The 18662-nt window shown below is 51.6% G+C and overlaps 1 protein-coding gene across 1 annotated transcript in view; it reads right to left on the bottom strand.

Moving 5' to 3' along the window:
* Nucleotides 1-15570: 15570 nt before the first annotated feature.
* The window catches only part of LOC147093372 (uncharacterized), a 74171-nt gene continuing 71079 nt past the window's right edge, over nucleotides 15571-18662 (bottom strand). Inside the window, exon 3 of the mRNA XM_085974197.1 lies at nucleotides 15571-16590. Coding sequence (XP_085830323.1) covers nucleotides 15947-16590 — 644 coding nt within the window. The 3' untranslated portion in view covers nucleotides 15571-15946. The remainder of the gene's footprint in view (nucleotides 16591-18662) is intronic.

Here is an 18662-nt window from a genome sequence, read left to right as displayed (position 1 = left end):
GACTTATGTAACCCCTCTTCATCAATAACGTGGCCACAATACGAGATCTGCTTCTGGAAAAACTCGCATTTGTGGCGATTAGCTCGGAGCCCATATTCCTTCAATCTAGTGAGCACCTGCTCCAGGTTGGTGAGGTGATCACTGTCATTTTCGCCCGTGACCAGGATGTCATCCAAATAACACTGGGTCCCTGGAATCCCTTGCAGGACTTGATCCATTGCCCTTTGCCAAATAGCCGGAGCTGATGCTACCCCGAACACCAGCCGGTTGTATTGGTAGAGACCTTTGTGAGTGTTGATCATGAGGTACTGTTTCGAGGCTTCTTCTACCTCCATTTGCAGGTACGCCTGGGCCAGATCAATCTTAGTGCAGCGTTTTCCTCCAGATAGCGAGGCGAAAATATCTTCAATCCTCAGAAGCGGATATTGTACTGTGTGAAGGACTGGGTTCACTGTCACCTTAAAGTCCCTACAGATGCGAATCTTCTTTGGTTCCCAAGGCGTATTACTCAATGACCTCTTCATTACAGGAATGATGGGTGTAGCCCACTCGCTCCAGTCCACTTTGGACAGTACTCCAGAACATTCCAAACCTTCCAGCTCTGCTTCGACAGCTGGGTGGATCGCATAAGGCACCGGTCTGGCCTTAAAAAACTTTGGGCTTGCATTTTCCTCTATTTTGATCGTCGCTGTTATGCCTTTTAGTGTTCCGAGTCCCTCCTGGAACACTTCTTGTGCATCAGTTAGCATTCTTGACAGTCGTCCAGGTGTGACGTCGTCATCCTTTTTGGCATCTACCGTCAGTGCTTGTATGGCATGCCAATCTAACTGTATCTTCCGGATCCATTCACGTCCTAGTAGTGGTGGTCCTCCATCTGGCAATACATATAAGTCCATTTTTGGTGTTTCCTTGCCGTTGTATATCACGTTCACCCTTGTTTTTCCTTTGGGGTAGACTTTTTGCCCCGTGTATGTCTTCAAGATAATCTCTGTATCTCTCAAGGGTATATGTGAGAATAGCCGCTTGTAGTCCCTTTGGTTTATGACTGTTAGGGCTGATCCTGTGTCCAATTCCATTTTCACTTGGACTCCGTCTATCTTGAGCATGGCCCAGATAGTTTGGTGATCCTCCATTTTGGTTACATTATGTAGCTTCAGACAACCCAGCTCCTTGCTTCCGGTGTCTGTATCACTTTTCTGTTCATCTGAACTACTCTCCGTCACCTTATGTACCTTTTTGTACTTCTCCTGTGGAGGTTTCTTGCTGCTGGTTTTCCTTCCCGACCTGCAGACTCTTATGTGTCCTACTTTTCCACACTGTCTGCACACTTGGTCCTTGAACCAACAATCCTTATGGTCGTGTGTTGTTCTGCCGCAGCGATAACACTTCACTGCTCCATATGACATTTCATTTGTGCCATATTCTTGTGGTCTCCGTTGTATCTCTGCAGCGCCCCGTGCGGCTGCTTCGTGTGATACTGCCATGTTGAAAGCCTTGTCCAGCGTAAGATCCTTTTCTGATAGAAGCCGTTTCTGGGTTCCTTCACTTTGAAGCCCACACACAAACTTGTCCCTTAAAGTATCTGCTAGTCCCGTTCCAAACTGGCAGTGGTTCGATAGCTTGCGCAGTTCCGTTAAATACTCAGCATTACTTTCGTCTTTATGCTGGTTCCTTTTGTGAAACATAAATCTTTCTGCTATCAGCAGCGGTGTGGGGTTTAAGTGGTCCTGTAGGATTGCCACTATGCTTTCAAAATCCTTTTTCACTGGCTTCTCTGGGGTGACTAGGTTTCGCAGTAAGCCGTACATTTTTGCACCCATGGAATTCAACAATACCAGTGCTTTCCTGGCATCTGGCACTTCATTCGCTTTGCAGTACACCTCAATGCGTTCTACATATGTCGCCCAATCTTCGACTTCATTGTCGAACGCTGTGACCCTGCCACTCTTCTGCATCCCTGGGTGTGGTTAGACTGGCTAAAAATGGCGTCTCCCGCGCTCTCCCATCTTCTCCGCTGGCTCAAAATGGCGTCTCCTGCGCTTTCTTTTCTTCCCCCATGGACGCTGCTCAGCCCTTGAACACCGGCCACGCTCTGTGCGTTTTTCTGCGCGCTTCTCTCGTTGACGCCACTCGGTCTTCAACCCCGGCTGCGCCCTGTGCGCTTTAGCCTCTCTCTTATCCGTCGACACTGCTCGGCCTTCTTCTGTGCTGTCGGTCGGCTCCCGCCGCTGCTGCCCGGGAAGGGTCTGCGCCGTACCTGCTGCCAGCCCGCTGCCCTGGATCGTCGCGGCTGGAGAACCAAGCCCAGCTCTCCGCAGCCTCCTCTGCCTGCTCAAGTCCTCTCAGGATGGTCGACGCCCGTACTGATGGAATCGGCCTTCTTCTGCAGAGTTGCAGGTAGGTTCGTATCGCCTTGTCGCCAATGTTGAATCTGTGAATCTTTAGGTAGTGTGTCCTTCAAATAATCGACAGAGACTGCAGAGGAACAATCAACAGGTGTTTACTGGATGAGGGTTGCTCTAAAAACTAAACAGTACAGATCCCTACTCAGGGTTATATACTGGTGTGGTCACTGCCGGTACTACAGTATACAGGAGCTGTAAAAAGTAGTTCTCCCCTTAAAGGCACATACACTACAGGAGGTGGAAGCAGATTCAATAGTAACTTTCAAAAGGGAATTGGATATATACTAAAGGCAGAAATTTGCAGGGCTGTGGGGAAAGAGCAGGGCAGTGGGACTAATTGCATCGGTCTTTCAGAGAGCTGGCACCAGCACGATGGGCCGAAAGGCATCCTACTGTGCTCCATGATTCTATAACCTCAGCTTCTCTCTGCTCACTAGTACTGAGAGAACAGGGAATGATCTTTAAATCCAGCCCAGTAATTGGGGGCACTTAACATTAACAAGCCCCAGTTGCCTGAATTAACATGGTTCAGTCCTGGATGTGATTAAAGGCAACGAAAACAGTGGAATCGACCAACCACAGTCACAATGTGGACACTCTGGTTTGTCAGCGGGTGGGATACACCAGGGAATCCCTTTCCACACACTGAGGTTGACTCTAATGATCGGAAGTCCCAGGGTTTTGGATACCAGATAATCAAGCTCACAAGAACACAAATTGTCTCTCCAGGCTTTATTAAGAGCGCTGCATAACACAGATCGGGTGATAATTCCCTCAATCTGGAGAATAGAAGTACACTGGATTCGCGCATGATCTTCTCGAGTCTGCTCCAACTGACAACGGCTTAAGTGGCCTGTTCTTATACACAAGCTTGGTTACCGCTCAGGAAATGGGATTGTTTGGACCCATCTGTTGACCGCCTCCTGAACTCCTGCTAATTCAGGGAATTTAGTCCACCTGTGACCAGACTATAACCACAAGCCCGTCTGGTTATCACACCTACACGGTCCGTGAGGTTATTATTAGATTCACACCCAGACGTTGTGCCTTTACTTGTCTGGCACTTCATCCCATAGCACGGGTACAGGGACTCAGTAATGTTTCATTCATCAGAAAAAGACAAAGTACAACAACATACCGGTCAGCTTAACAGAATCTCATCATATTTATGTGGCTATAAATATAAAAGTCACTAATAAATCCAGGAGGGAATTCAGAAGAAAATGTTTTACCCAGAGAATGGTGAGAATGGGGAACTCGCTACCACAGGAAGTGATTGAGGTGAACAGCACAGATGGATTTATGGGGAAGCCACATGAGGGAGAAAGGAATGGGAGGATATGTTGATCGGGTTAATTGAAGTTGGGTGGGTGTGTAGCATAAACACTGGCATGGACCAGTTGGGCCGAATGGCCTGTTTCTGTGCTGTACATTCTATGGAACACCATCTAAGGATAAGGGGTAAGCCATTTAGGACAGAGATGAGGAGGAATTTCTTCACCCAGAGAGTGGTGAACCTGTGGAATTCTCTACCACAGAAGGCAGTGGAGGCCAATTCATTAAATATATTCAAGAAGGAGTTAGATATATTTCTTAAGGCTAAATGGATCAAGGGATATGGGGAGAAAGCAGGGACAGGGTACTGAATTTGGATGATCAGCCATGATCTCATTGAATGGCGGAGCAGTCTCAAGGGGCCAAATGGCCTACTCCTGCTCCTATCTTCTATGTTTCTATGAACAGTGAAACAAAGGGTGTTCTGGACATTATGTGGACATTATGGACTATTTTATGTGCAGATTGCACCCTCTGGTGGTGGTTATGTGTTATCAGTGTGTTTGTATGAAACAGAGGTCATTTGACATTTGTTCCTTTCTTCCTGTGTGAGGTCATTTGACCTTTGTTCCTTTCTTCCTGTGAGAGGTCATTTGACCTTCGTACCTTTCTTCCTGTGTAACCCAGGAAGTAGAATCCCAGGAAGTAGAATTCCAGGAAGAACCTGGCAGTAATGGAGGATTCCATAAGGGTTTCACAATCCAATGTAATCTGATTTCATATGTTAGGCCAAGCGCAATATCTGTGAGTATCTTTGTTTGTTAGCATAATAGCAACGTTGTCAGAGTAGTATTTTGACAATAATATGTTTATAAAAGGTTAATATTTGATAGTTACAGAAGTTAGTCCAAATGTTAGTTAGTTATACAATTAGCCTATTCTACTGTTGTAAATATGTTTATATCTTATGTAATATCGAATGTATAGTACTCAGTTTATGTACAAAACATACTTTATCTTTGTTTACAGTTTCACAAATTTGTTCAAGTAAAGGCTTCAAACAGCAAACGGCTTCACAAAGAATTATTTTGAATAAGTGTTTAACTTGCTGGATAACTAGATAGGAGCACGTCTAGCGCGGCCAGTACAGTGAAAAGATATCAGTGAAAAGATAGCAATACGGCTAGCTGTGAAGAGTGGAGCAGGAGGAACCCAGTTTAAGCCTTAACCTCGTAGAGCACATCTACCTCACATCAACATGTCAGAAGATAATAACGAAAATGCTTTGCAGTGAGGAGAAGACCTTAAACAGGCAGATGAAACTGTAGAAGGTGACAATCGGTCTATAAGCGCCGGTTACGTCAGATCGCAAGCTGGTTCACGGTCATCAGGTGGTTCTAGAATAAGCGTGACTATCGCCAGAGCATGAGCTAAGCTAGTGGCAGCTCAAGCCAGAGCTGCGCATGTGAACAGTGAAATAGAAATAAAAGTAAGACAGGCCCGTCTCCAAGTTGAATCACAAGCCGAACAGGCCCGACTCCAAGCTGAATCACAAGCCGAACAGGCCCGACTCCAAGCTGAACAGGCCCGTCACCAAGTTGAACGCCAGGCTGAACAGGCCCGTCTCCAAGTTGAACGCCAGGCTGAACAGGCCCGATTCCAAGCTGAACAGGCCAGTCACCAAGTTGAACGCCAGGCTGAACAGGCCCGTCACCAAGTTGAACGCCAGGCTGAACAGGCCCGTCTCCAAGTTGAACGCCAGGCTGAACAGGCCCGTCACCAAGTTGAACGCCAGGCTGAACAGGCCCGTCTCCAAGTTGAACGCCAGGCTGAACAGGCCCGTCACCAAGTTGAACGCCAGGCTGAACAGGCCAGTCACCAAGTTGAACGCCAGGCTGAACAGGCCCGTCTCCAAGTTGAACGCCAGGCTGAACAGGCCAGTCACCAAGTTGAACGCCAGGCTGAACAGGCCCGTCTCCAAGTTGAACGCTAGGCTGAACAGGCCCGTCTCCAAGTTGAACGCCAGGCTGAACAGGCCCGATTCCAAGCTGAACAGGCCCGTCACCAAGTTGACCGCCAGGCTGAACAGGCCCGTCTCCAAGTTGAACGCCAGGCTGAACAGGCCCGATTCCAAGCTGAACAGGCCAGTCACCAAGTTGAACGCCAGGCTGAACAGGCCCGTCACCAAGTTGAACGCCAGGCTGAACAGGCCCGTCTCCAAGTTGAACGCCAGGCTGAACAGGCCCGTCACCAAGTTGAACGCCAGGCTGAACAGGCCCGTCTCCAAGTTGAATGCCAGGCTGAACAGGCCCGTCACCAAGTTGAATGCCAGGCTGAACAGGCCCGTCACCAAGTTGAACGCCAGGCTGAACAGGCCCGTCTCCAAGTTGAACGCCAGGCTGAACAGGCCCGTCACCAAGTTGAACGTCAGGCTGAACAGGCCAGTCACCAAGTTGAACGCCAGGCTGAACAGGCCGGTCTCCAAGTTGAACGCCAGGCTGAACAGGCCCGTCACCAAGTTGAACGCCAGGCTGAACAGGCCAGTCACCAAGTTGAACGCCAGGCTGAACAGGCCCGTCTCCAAGTTGAACGCCAGGCTGAACAGGCCAGTCACCAAGTTGAACGCCAGGCTGAACAGGCCCGTCTCCAAGTTGAACGCTAGGCTGAACAGGCCCGTCTCCAAGTTGAACGCCAGGCTGAACAGGCCCGATTCCAAGCTGAACAGGCCCGTCACCAAGTTGAACGCCAGGCTGAACAGGCCCGTCTCCAAGTTGAACGCCAGGCTGAACAGGCCCGATTCCAAGCTGAACAGGCCAGTCACCAAGTTGAATGCCAGGCTGAACAGGCCCGTCACCAAGTTGAACGCCAGGCTGAACAGGCCCGTCTCCAAGTTGAACGCCAGGCTGAACAGGCCCGTCACCAAGTTGAACGCCAGGCTGAACAGGCCCGTCTCCAAGTTGAATGCCAGGCTGAACAGGCCCGTCACCAAGTTGAACGCCAGGCTGAACAGGCCCGTCACCAAGTTGAACGCCAGGCTGAACAGGCCCGTCTCCAAGTTGAACGCCAGGCTGAACAGGCCCGTCACCAAGTTGAACGTCAGGCTGAACAGGCCAGTCACCAAGTTGAACGCCAGGCTGAACAGGCCAGTCACCAAGTTGAACGCCAGGCTGAACAGGCCCGTCTCCAAGTTGAACGCCAGGCTGAACAGGCCCGTCTCCAAGTTGAACGCCAGGCTGAACAGGCCCGTCACCAAGTTGAACGCCAGGCTGAACAGGCCAGTCACCAAGTTGAACGCCAGGCTGAACAGGCCCGTCTCCAAGTTGAACGCCAGGCTGAACAGGCCCGTCACCAAGTTGAACGCCAGGCTGAACAGGCCAGTCACCAAGTTGAACGCCAGGCTGAACAGGCCCGTCTCCAAGTTGAACGCCAGGCTGAACAGGCCCGTCACCAAGTTGAACGCCAGGCTGAACAGGCCCGTCACCAAGTTGAATGCCAGGCTGAACAGGCCCGTCACCAAGTTGAACGCCAGGCTGAACAGGCCAGTCACCAAGTTGAACGCCAGGCTGAACAGGCCCGTCACCAAGTTGAACGCCAGGCTGAACAGGCCCGTCACCAAGTTGAACGCCAGGCTGAACAGGCCAGTCACCAAGTTGAATGCCAGGCTGAACAGGCCCGTCACCAAGTTGAACGCCAGGCTGAACAGGCCCATCACCAAGTGGAACGCCAGGCTGAACAGGCCCGTCTCCAAGTTGAACGCCAGGCTGAACAGGCCCGTCATCAAGTGGAACGCCAGGCTGAACAGGCCAGTCACCAAGTTGAATGCCAGGCTGAACAGGCCCGTCACCAAGTTGAACGCCAGGCTGAACAGGCCAGTCACCAAGTTGAACGCCAGGCTGAACAGGCCCGTCACCAAGTTGAACGCCAAGCTGAACAGGCCAGTCACCAAGTTGAACGCCAGGCTGAACAGGCCCGTCACCAAGTTGAACGCCAGGCTGAACAGGCCAGTCACCAAGTTGAACGCCAAGCTGAACAGGCCAGTCACCAAGTTGAACGCCAGGCTGAACAGGCCCGTCACCAAGTTGAACGCCAGGCTGAACAGGCCCGTCTCCAAGTTGAACGCCAGGCTGAACAGGCCCTTCACCAAGTTGAACGCCAAGCTGAACAGGCCTGTCTCCAAGTTGAACGCCAGGCTGAACAGGCCAGTCACCAAGTTGAACGCCAAGCTGAACAGGCCCGTCACCAAGTTGAACGCCAGGCTGAACAGGCCCGTCTCCAAGTTGAACGCCAGGCTGAACAGGCCCATCACCAAGTTGAACGCCAGGCTGAACAGGCCCATCTCCAAGCCACATTAGACGCTCTGCAGCAACAAAAAGAGATAGATGCTGCATTAGCCGAGACACAAGTATTCGAGGCAATTTTGGAGGGAGCTGATCCCGAGACAGCTTACAAACCTTTAATTCCCGTTCTGTGGCAGAGTCCACGACAGCGCACTATAGATTACGTGACCGACCATGCCGACATACAGTTTACAGGAGAAAGGGATGGAGGCCCGCACATCTCTACAGACGCAAGCACTTCGTATAACATGCCACAAGTTGCCAATCAAGGTCAAAGCAGGCGGCGTGCCTCAAGCCGCAGAGTCTCCGCCAGCAGACTGAAGACACGGTGCAGAGGAATAGGATGCCGAATAGAGAAAGTCGGAGACAAATCCCCTCTCGGTCCCTTGAGACCCCCAACAGAGCCCCTAGCCAAGGCAACCCTGGCCCAGGTCCCAGCACCTACGACCTCGCCAAATACCTTGCACGCACCCAGCTGGTGACTTCGGGGTTAATTAAGTTTGATGACAGGCCGGAGAATTATCGGGCTTGGAAATCCTGCTTCCACGATGCCATATCGAGCTTAGACCTGTCGGCAGGAGAAGAGCTCGGCCTCCTTATCAAATGGCTCGGCCCAGAGTCCGCCGGACAGGCCTGCAGGATAAAAGTGGCCAATGTGGGACAGCTGCCAGCGGGGTTGAAGATGGCTTGGGCGAGGCTGGAAGAAAGCTACGGCTCACCTGAAGCCATTGAAAGGGCTCTCTTTGACAGGTTGGAGAACTTTCCGAGGTTGACGAGTAAGGAACCCCAGAAGCTCCGCGACCTTGGAGATCTGCTGTCGGAACTCGAAGCTGCAAAGCAGGACGGCTACCTACCCTGTCTATCGTACTTAGACACTTCCAGAGGGGTAAGTCCCATCATTGAGAAGCTTCCATTTAACCTGCAGGAGAAGTGGATAACGTTTGGATCAAAGTTCAAGCTAAAGCACAACGTGGCGTTCCCATCATTCTCTGCGTTCGTTAAATTCATCCGTAAAGAAGCCAAAGCCAGGAACGACCCCAGCTTCAACTTCTTCTCCTCCCACCCAGCACTTGCCAGAAGAGACAAGTTCGACAGACATGGAAAGACACCAATATCTGTCCACAAAATGCAAGTGTCCTCAACTGAGCACACAAAGATTCAGAAGAAACCTGAGGATATGAGCAAACAATGCCCTATCCACAACAAGCCCCATCCTTTAAAGAAGTGCAGAGGCTTCAGGGAGATGTCCCTGGAAGATCAGAAACAATATCTTAGAGAACTCTATGGCCTAGAAATTCAGTATAGCCACTTTTGGGGCGGTAAAGTCGGGCGGGCGCTAAAGTTTGCACCCGCCGGAAAGTGGAGGCCACTTCGCCGATATTCAGTAGCTTTGGCCAAGGAGTTTGCTCGAGCGCTAAAACTGGCGTTGCACCCCTATCTTTAGGCGCTAAGCCGACGGTGCAGACTGATACCGCCGAGGCCGGGCGCAGCGCAGGTGTGGTCATGTTTTGATTGACAGCAGACACCCTGGCGCCGGCCAGCTCTTAAAGGGGGAAGGGTCGAATTGGTCTGCTGCCACGCCCTGGATACTGCAGCCCTCCAGTTAGGCCTAAACACTGCTGCTGGAGAGAAATAGCGCCAGCAATGATGCAGAGGGCCCGTGAGCGAGCGCAGCGCTTCTCTGCCCATGATTTGAAGGTGCTGCTTAGGGGTTTGGAGAAGAGAAGAGATATCTTGTGCCCGGACAGTGGCAAGAAGGCTCCCAAGAGGCTGTACAGGAGAGCCTGGAGGGAAATCGCCCAGAGGGTCACATCCAACAGTGATGTCCCCAGGACTGGTGACCAATGCCGAAAATAGCTTAATGACCTCACTCGGTTGGTCAGGGTGAGTACCCTTTCCAGTGTCCTCCTCATCCTTGCATGTGCACCTCACATTATGGGCAAAGGGACCTCAAAGGCCTAATGGCCAGCCCTCCTCCAGCAGCTATGGCACTGGCATGAACATCAATAGCACTTTCTGCACTTTACACACTGGCCAAGCTATTCGACCATGGGAGGCAGTGCACACAACAACAGGGCACCACACTGGCCAAGCTATTCCACCATGGGAGGCAGTGCACACAACAACAGGGCACCACACTGTACTTAGAGGCCGTCCTTTCTCTTGCAGGCCAAGCTGGCCCAGAATCTGAAGAGCCGGACTGTCACCGGGGGAGGCCGTGCCCAGTTCCAGGAGCTCAGTGACCTGGAGGAGCGCGTGGGTCGACTCATGGGTGCCCGGGTGATTGGCCCCATTGCAATTGGAGATGCCGACCCTGTGCTGGGCCCCAATGGTAAGGACATGAGCGTTTGGACCTCTCTCGTTCCCCTTGCGCTTCAGATCTACATCCTTTGCCACTGTCTGACCAATGTGCATAATGCCACCACTCATGCCTCCCTCGCTGACGCCCTGTCCTCACTCTAAAGCTACTCTTGTGCCTTCCTGCTTTCAGCTGGTGAGGAGGAGGTCCCTGAGGCTGCGAGTGTCAGTCCCTCGGAAGAGGAGGACGATGAGGAGCAAGAGGAAGGCGGCACATCGGGGGAACCCTCATCTGCGCCAGGGGATGGCAATGGAGGGGACACGTCTTGCCTGGAGGAGAGCCAGGGGGAAGTGTTGCGGGGGGTGTAGCTCCTGTGCCCAGTGGCGTCCAGCCACGCGGGAAGGGTCGGGCAGCACGGCTGCCTTCTCCCCAGAGGGAGAGTCCGGCCTCCAGTCCGGAGACGGTCCTTGCCCAGGAGGTGCGCCTCCTTGATCAAATGTCCGCGGACTCGGATCGTCAGCACACCGAGTTCATGGGGGTTGTGGGATGGTTGCCTGAGGCCATTGAGTCCCTGGCTCATAGTGTGGCCGATTTCGGGGCCTCACAGGCCAGGGGTTACGAACAATTCCGGGCAGCACAGGCCAGGGGTCACGAAGAATTCAGGGCATCACAGGACGCGAGTCGGGCCGATTTCAGGGCAGCACAGGCAGCGAGTGCAGAGTTGATGAGTGGTGCCATGCAGTCACTGGCTGGTCTGATGCGGGCACAGACCAGGGCAGTACGGGCACTCACTGCTGCCACACTCGCTGTGTCACGCACGCATCGCCAGGGCACCCGCCGCGCTGCTGCAGCACAGCGGTCTGGGCTTCACCAGATTGCTGCGCTTGCTGCAGTGCCAGCCTGGCCGACTGCCAGTGTCTCTGGCGACCAGCGAGCGCCTGGCATCAGCCAGCTTGCCCCCATTGCTGCAGCCGCCACTGCCACTCCCCCAGCAAAGCTGCGACGAGCTGCTGGAGAGACTGATGCTGCCCAGCCACAGCTGCAGCAGTCAGCAGCCGGCCCCTCCAGGGCCGGAGCTCGTCTAGGCCGACCCCCAAGGGCATCTGCCGTCACGCATTGTGCCCCTCAGGAGCCTTCCCCCAGCCTTGCAACACCCACAGGGCCCAGGTTGAGGCGGAGCAGCAGGTCGGCCAGGGGCCGGAAAAGCCTGGACAAGGACTCGCCCTCTCGGCACACAAAGTAGAGTGTGTTGCCAAATGTTTTTTTATATGGGGGTGTTTGTGTTCTATATGGGGGGGGTTTGTCTTGGTAAGGCCGAGGATGAAGGCCATTTGGATGGACAAGTTTTGTTATTCCTCCCCAGGTTGTGGGAGTGAGATATGTTTTTGACTGTTTTTTGGGGGTCTTGTCTGTTTTTGGGTTTCATGTGGGAAGGGCCCTGAGTTTGTTAAATAAAGCTTTTTATTTATTCAGCTTGTCCAGGTGTCATGTTTCAAGTGGTTGTTGCGTTAACCGGCTGAGGGCTTGCGGAGCGGCTGCATTCAGGTGCGTTCATTGCCACAAGCCATTCCCTGACAGGGGGCCTAGAAGTGTCGTTCAATAAGCCGCCGACGGACGGCCCTTGGACCTTGTGGCTCCCTCCTGGGCTGGTACTCCTCCTCCTCCTCCTCCTCCTCATGGTCCTCCTGCTCATCCTCCTGAGGTGGTGGTCCAATGTGAGGTGGCAGTGCCTGAGTCCTGTGGATAGCCAGGTTGTGCAGCATGCAGCAAACGACGATGAATTGGGAGACTCTATCCGGCGAATACTGTAGAGATCCGCCGGAACGATCCAGGCAGCGGAACCGTTGCTTGAGGACACCAATCGTTTGCTCTATGATGTTCCTTGTGGCTTGATGGCTTTCGTTGTATGCCTCCTCAGCAGGGGTCCTGGGCGCACGGAGCGGGGTCATGAGCCATGTACACAAAGGATAGCCTTTGTCCCCGATAAGCCATACTCTTGGGGGAGGCTGTGCCTGGAACATGTCGGCCACAGTAGTCTGGCGCAGGATAAATGCATCGTGGCTGCTTCCTGGAAAGCGGGCATTGACAGCTAGGATACACTGCCTGTGGTCACACACCAGCTGTACATTGAGGGAATGGTAGCCCTTCCGGTTGCGGTAATCCTCGGCATTGTCGATAGGTGCCCGCATAGCCACATGCGTGCAGTCAATGGCGCCCTGCACCATGGGGAAGTCGGCGATCCTCGCAAATCCGACTGCACGCTGCTCCTGCCTCTCTAGGGTCATGGGGAAGGAGATGAATTGGTGTCTCCTTGCGAAAAGGGCATCGGTGACCTGCCGGATGCAGCGATGCACGGCGAACTGGGAGATGTTCGCTATGTCCCCAGCAGCGGCTTGGAAGGAGCCGCTTGCATAAAAGTTCAGAGCCACCGTGACCTTCACTTCCACTGACAGAGACGTCCTGCACATCAGCTGTGGATGCAGATCTCTGTGAAGCAGCTGGCAGATCTCTGCAACCACCTCCCTTCTGAAGCGCAGCCTCTTAACACAATGCGCGGCAGTCATGGTGAGATAGGACACCTGCTGGCGGTATTCCCTGAGTGGGTAAGGCCTACGTTGCCGACGCCTGATGGCCCCTCTGCGTCTAGGCATGGCTGCCCCTCTCACACAGCGTCTGCGAGCCCTTCGCACATAATGCTGGAACTGAGGGTTGGAACCCCATGCAGCCCCCATAATATACTTGCAAACAGTGAAATCACAATGAGACAAATTTGCAAGCTCTGGCCAGAAGCCAAAAATACCTCTCCTATGTTGGCCCAATTCAGTAAGGTCTCTTCCTTGGTCTCTGTCCAGAAATCCGTAGCACTAAAGTCATTGCAGCAAAATGGCTGCCCTTTATAGTTCAGTCTAAGTGCCCTTTAATTAGCGCTCCCCGAGGCCCGCAGGGCCTCTGCTGCATTCCACTTCACAGTTCTTAACAGCGCCACGCCCACATTGGGCGGGCGCCACTGAAGTTCCGGTTTGGGGCGCACAAATGGCGTTGCACGATGAAATGATGTCATAAGCTGCGCGCACAGCTGAGCACGCGCAAACACTTTGCGCCGGCGCTAAATGTCAACTGAAGTTGGGCGTAGACGCAGATCGGTTTGCGCCCAGGCGCTAAGTGCCTAGCGCTCGAAATCTACCCCTCTTATGGTGCTAATGGCTGGCGAACGCAACTGAATTTCTAGGCCAGTATGTTTCAAGTGCTGCTCTTCCACGAGCCATCTCGCCAAGAACTGCAAGGTAGATGCAAAATGCACAGAAGGCGAAAGTGATCGGCCCGTTTCAGCACTACACCCAGGCCCAGCTCCTTGGAAGTCAGAGTCGCCTCCTCCCGCTTCAGAGCACGGCAGGGAGAGAGAGGGAGCTGCCAGTCCGGAGATTACATCCAGGTGCACCGAGGTGTGTGGGGAAGGAGTGAGTGCGAGAGCATGCTCCAAGATATGCCTCGTTAATGTGTACCCTGTAGGACGTCGTCAGGAATCTGAAAAGATGAAAGCACACTTCCTAGAATTTGTCAAGAAAATGCTTGTCAACGATCATGCAGAGATAGCTCCTCCACTCCAGGAAGGCCAAGAGTGTTGGTACCTCCCTTCCTTCGGAGTCTATCACCCCAAAAAGCCGGAACAGATCCGCGTGGTGTTTGACTCCAGTGCACCATATCAGGGAGTCTCTCTCAACGACGTACTCCTCACAGGGCCCGATCTTAACAACAGCCTCTTGGGAGTGCTCATGAGATTCAGGAACGAGCCCGTCGCCATCACTGCCGATATCCAGCACATGTTTCATTGCTTCGTGGTGAGAGAAGACCACAGAGACTTCCTCCGCTTCCTGTGGTATCGGGACAACGACCCCAATAGAGACATTGTGGACTACAGAATGTGTGTCCATGTCTTTGGCAATAGCCCATCCCCTGCTGTCGCCATATACGGACTAAGGAGGGCTGCCAAGGAAGAAGACGACGACTTTGGCAGTGATGTGAGAGGGTTCATCGAACGAGAGTTCTATGTCAACGACGCACTGAAGTCATTCCCGACCAATGCAGAGGCCATCAGTACCCTCGGACGAGCCCAGGAACTACTTGCACTATCCAACCTCAGGCTACACAAGATAGCCTCTAACAGACCAGCAGTGATGGAGGCATTCCCCCCTGAAGATCGTGCTAAGGACGTCAAAGACCTAGACCTCTTCACTGATGACCTCCCCTTACAGCGTAGCCTAGGGGTGTCGTGGAACATAGCAACAGACACGTTCACGTTCCAAGTCTTAGACGTCAAGAAACCCTTCACACGTAGAGGAGTGCTCTCTACAGTCAACAGCCTATACGACTCTCTCGGCTTCTTAGCCCCTGTCACCATACAAGGCAGGCTGCTCCTCAGGGAACTCTCCACACGCGCTGAAGAGTGGGATTCACCTCTCCCTGAAGAGATGGAAGCAGAGTGGGACAGATGGAGAGACTCACTCCAAGACTTACAGGAGATCCGAATACCTCACTGCTATTAGTCTTTCTCTCCCTTAAATGCCCAATTCAAAGAGCTTTGCATCTTTGCAGATGCATCCGCTAAGGCCATTGCAAGCATGGCTTATCTGAAGGTCACCACTCAAGAAGGACAAAGCAAAATCAGCTTCGTCTTTGATAGAGGCAAGTTGGCACCCCAGCCAGACCTCACCATACCCAGATTGGAACTGTGCGCAGCAGAACGCAACCTACCTCCTCACAGCAGTCTACGGAAGCTGCATCCTATCATCGACACCGACGGACCGTCTCCGAGGTGGTTCTTCTTTTGTCGCCAGAGGACTCCAGTGACAAGTAGAGTTCGGACTATGTGGAGTCATTAATGACCCCAGATGGGAAGTGTTCTGGACATTATGGACTATTTTCTGTGCAGATAGCACCCTCTGGTGGTGGTTATGTGTTAGCAGTGTGTTTGCATGAAACAGAGGTCATTTGACCTTTGTTCCTTTCTTCCTGTGTGAGGTCATTTGACCTTCGTACCTTTCTTCCTGTGTAACCCAGGAAGTAGAATCCCAAGAAGTAGAATTCCAGGAAGAACCTGGCAGTAATGGAGGATTCCATAAGGGTTTCACAATCCAATGTAATCTGATTTCATATGTTCGGTGAAGCGCAATATCTGTGAGTATCTTTGTTTGTTAGCATAACAGCAATGTTGTCAGAGTAGTATTTTGACAATAATATGTTTATAAAAGGTTAATATTTGATAGTTACAGAAGTTAGTCCAAATGTTAGTTAGTTATACAATTAGTCTATTCTACTGTTGTAAATATGTTTATATCTTATGTAATAGCGAATGTATAGTACTCAGTTTATGTACAAAACATACTTTATCTTTGTTTACAGTTTCACAAATTTGTTCAAGTAAAGGCTTCAAACAGCAAACGGCTTCACGAAGAATTATTTTGAATAAGTGTTTAACTTGCTGGATAACTAGATAGGAGCACGTCTAGCGCAGCCAGTACAAAGGGAATCATCAGCACAACAATCTTAAAGATTAAACAGCAGTACAAGAATTTATAAAACATTCATCCATTCCATGTTCATGTCACCTCAGCTGTCTCCAGGGCCCTGCGCTACAGAACAATGTGAACTCGCTGGTGTGTCAGTAGGTGGGATGACCAAGTGAATCCCTTCCCACACACGGAGCAGGTGAATGGCCTCTCCCCAGTGTGAACTCGCTGGTGTCCACTCAGATTCCAGGACCTTTTAAAGCTCATCCCACAGACAGAACATGTAAACGGTCTCTCATCAGTGTGAACTCGCTGGTGTCCACTCAGATTCCTGGAGCTTTTAAAGCTCTTCCCACAGACAGAACATGTAAATGGTCTCTGATTGGAGTGAACTCGCTGGTGTTGCCTCAGATCCCTAGAGGTTTTAAAGCTCATCCCACAGGCAGAACAGTTAAATGGTCTCTCATCAGTGTGAACTCGCTGGTGTCTCAACAGGTCGGATGACTGATTGAATCCCTCCCCACAGACAGAACATGTAAACGGTCTCTCCCCAGTGTGAACTCGCTGGTGTCCATTCAGATTCCTGGAGCTTTTAAAGCTCTTCCCACAAACAGAACATGTAAATGGTCTCTGATCGGAGTGAACTCGCTGGTGTTGCTTCAGATCTTCAGAGGTTTTAAAGCTCTTCCCACAGACAGAACAGTTAAATGGTCTCTCCCCAGTGTGAACTCGCTGGTGTCTCAGTAGGTGGGATGGCCGAGTGAATCCTTTCCCACACACGGAGCAGGTGAACGGCCTCTCTCCTGTTCTCTCCAGCTGCTGTCCCTTCAGCTCCTGGGACATTTGAAAGCTTTTCCCACAGTCGGACTGTTTCACCGGCCTCTCCCTAGTGTGAACTCGCTTGTGTGCCAGCAGATTCGAGGACTGAGTGAATCTCTTCCCACACACGGAGCAGGTGAACAGAATCTCTCCTGCTCTCTCCAGCTGGTGTCTCTTCAGATCCTGGGACCTTTTAAATCTCTTTCCACAGTCAGAACATTCAATCGGTCTCTCATCACTGAACAAACTGGTGTCTCAGGAGGTTGGCAGAATGAGAGAATCGCTTCAAAAACACAGAGCAGGTCAATGGTCGCACATCGGTGTGGACAAGCTGGTGTCTCAGCAGCACGGAGGGTGCAATTAATCCCTTCCCACACACGGAGTGGGTTAAAGGTCTCTCCCTAGTGTGAATTTGCTGGTGTATCATTGGAGCGCATGACTGAGTGAATCCCTTCCACACACGGGGCAGGTGAACGGGCTCTCCCCAGTGTGTAGCCACTGGTGTCTCTTTGGGTACTTGTAGATTTTGAAGCTCTTCCCACACTCAGAACATTTAAAAGGTCTCTCATCAGTGTGAACTCTCTGGGGTGCCAGCAGATTGGAAGAGCGATTGAATCAGGTCATGATGAATCGAGCGACTCTGTCTGTTCTTGATGTGATGTTTGGTCTGAGCTTCCTGTCTGTAAATGCTCCACTTCTAAAACCCTGTAAAAGGAGTGTAGATAAAATTCAATACAGAAAAGTGTGAGCTGATACATTTTGCTAGGATGAGGAGAGAAAATACCTGCTAAATGGTACAATTTTAAAGGGGGTGCTACAAGGGAGCTTGTGCTCAATTCTTTAAAGGTGGCAGGACAGGTTAACAAAGCAGTTAATAAAGCTCATGGGGTCCTGGGCTTTATAAATAGAGGCAGAGAGTACAAAAGCCAGGAAGTTATGCTAAACCTTTATAAAACACGAGTTCAGCCCCAGGGCAATATTGTGTCCAATTCTGGGCAGCACACTTTAGGAAGGATGTGAAGGCTTTGGAGAGGGTGCAGAGATATTTACTGGAATGGTTCCAGGGATGAGGGATGACAGTTCTGTGGATAGACTGGAGAAGCTGGGGTTGTTCTCCTGAGAGCAGAGAAGGCCAAGATGAGATTTGATAGGCGGTAAAAATCATGAAGGGTTTAAATAGTAAATAAAGAGAAACTGTTTCCAATGGCGGAAGGTCCAATCACAAGAGGGCATGGATTGAAGGTGATTGGTCAAAGAACCAGAGGCGACGGGAGGAAAAACTTTTCTTATGCAACGGATGGTTCGGATTTGGAATGCACTGCCTGATAGGGCAGTCAACGCAGATTCAACAGTAACACAAAAAGTTAGCATGTAGGTACAGCAAGGAATTAGGAAGGCTAATGGAATGTTGGCCTTTATTGCAAGGGGGATGGAGTATAACAGTAGGGAAGTCTTGCTACAACTGTACAGGGCACTGGTGAGACCACACCTGGAGTACTGCGTACAGTTGTGGTCTCCATATTTAAGGGAGGATATACTTGCATTGGAGGCAGTTCAGAGAAGGTTCACTAGGTTGATTCCTGGGATGAAGGGGTTGATGTATGAGGAAAGGTTGAGCAGGTTGGGCCTATACTCATTGGAGTTTAGAAGAATGGGAGGTGATCTGATTGAAACATAGAAGATTCTGAGGGGGATTTATTCGGCGGCCCACACTGCGCCTGCACAGGACACACACCGGCCGTGCTGTGATCGCTGCTCTCTCCTTCCACGTGCAGAAGCTGATGATGTTCAGGTCCCGATGAATGGATGACTCTGTCAGGTCATGGTCTGAGCTTCCTGTCTGTAAATGCTCCACTTCTAAAACCCTGTAAAAGGAATGTAGAGAGGGGTAAGAGGGAGAATGTTGCCTCATGTCCCCCTTTCCCAGCCCAGGGGCAGTGAAGCTGATTTTCAGGCCCCAGATGCTGCACAGGTTGGTTGAAAGGATCAGCAGTAATGGCGGCTGCAATCCCCACAAACC

Source organism: Somniosus microcephalus, unplaced genomic scaffold (assembly GCF_052327205.1).
Source record: "Somniosus microcephalus isolate GS21.2 unplaced genomic scaffold, FLI_Smic_1.0 unresolved_chr1, whole genome shotgun sequence".
In the NCBI taxonomy this organism is placed as follows: Eukaryota; Metazoa; Chordata; class Chondrichthyes; order Squaliformes; family Somniosidae; genus Somniosus; species Somniosus microcephalus.
The sequence above is the reverse complement of the archived record's forward strand: the minus strand, read 5'-3'. Positions and strand labels throughout refer to the sequence as shown.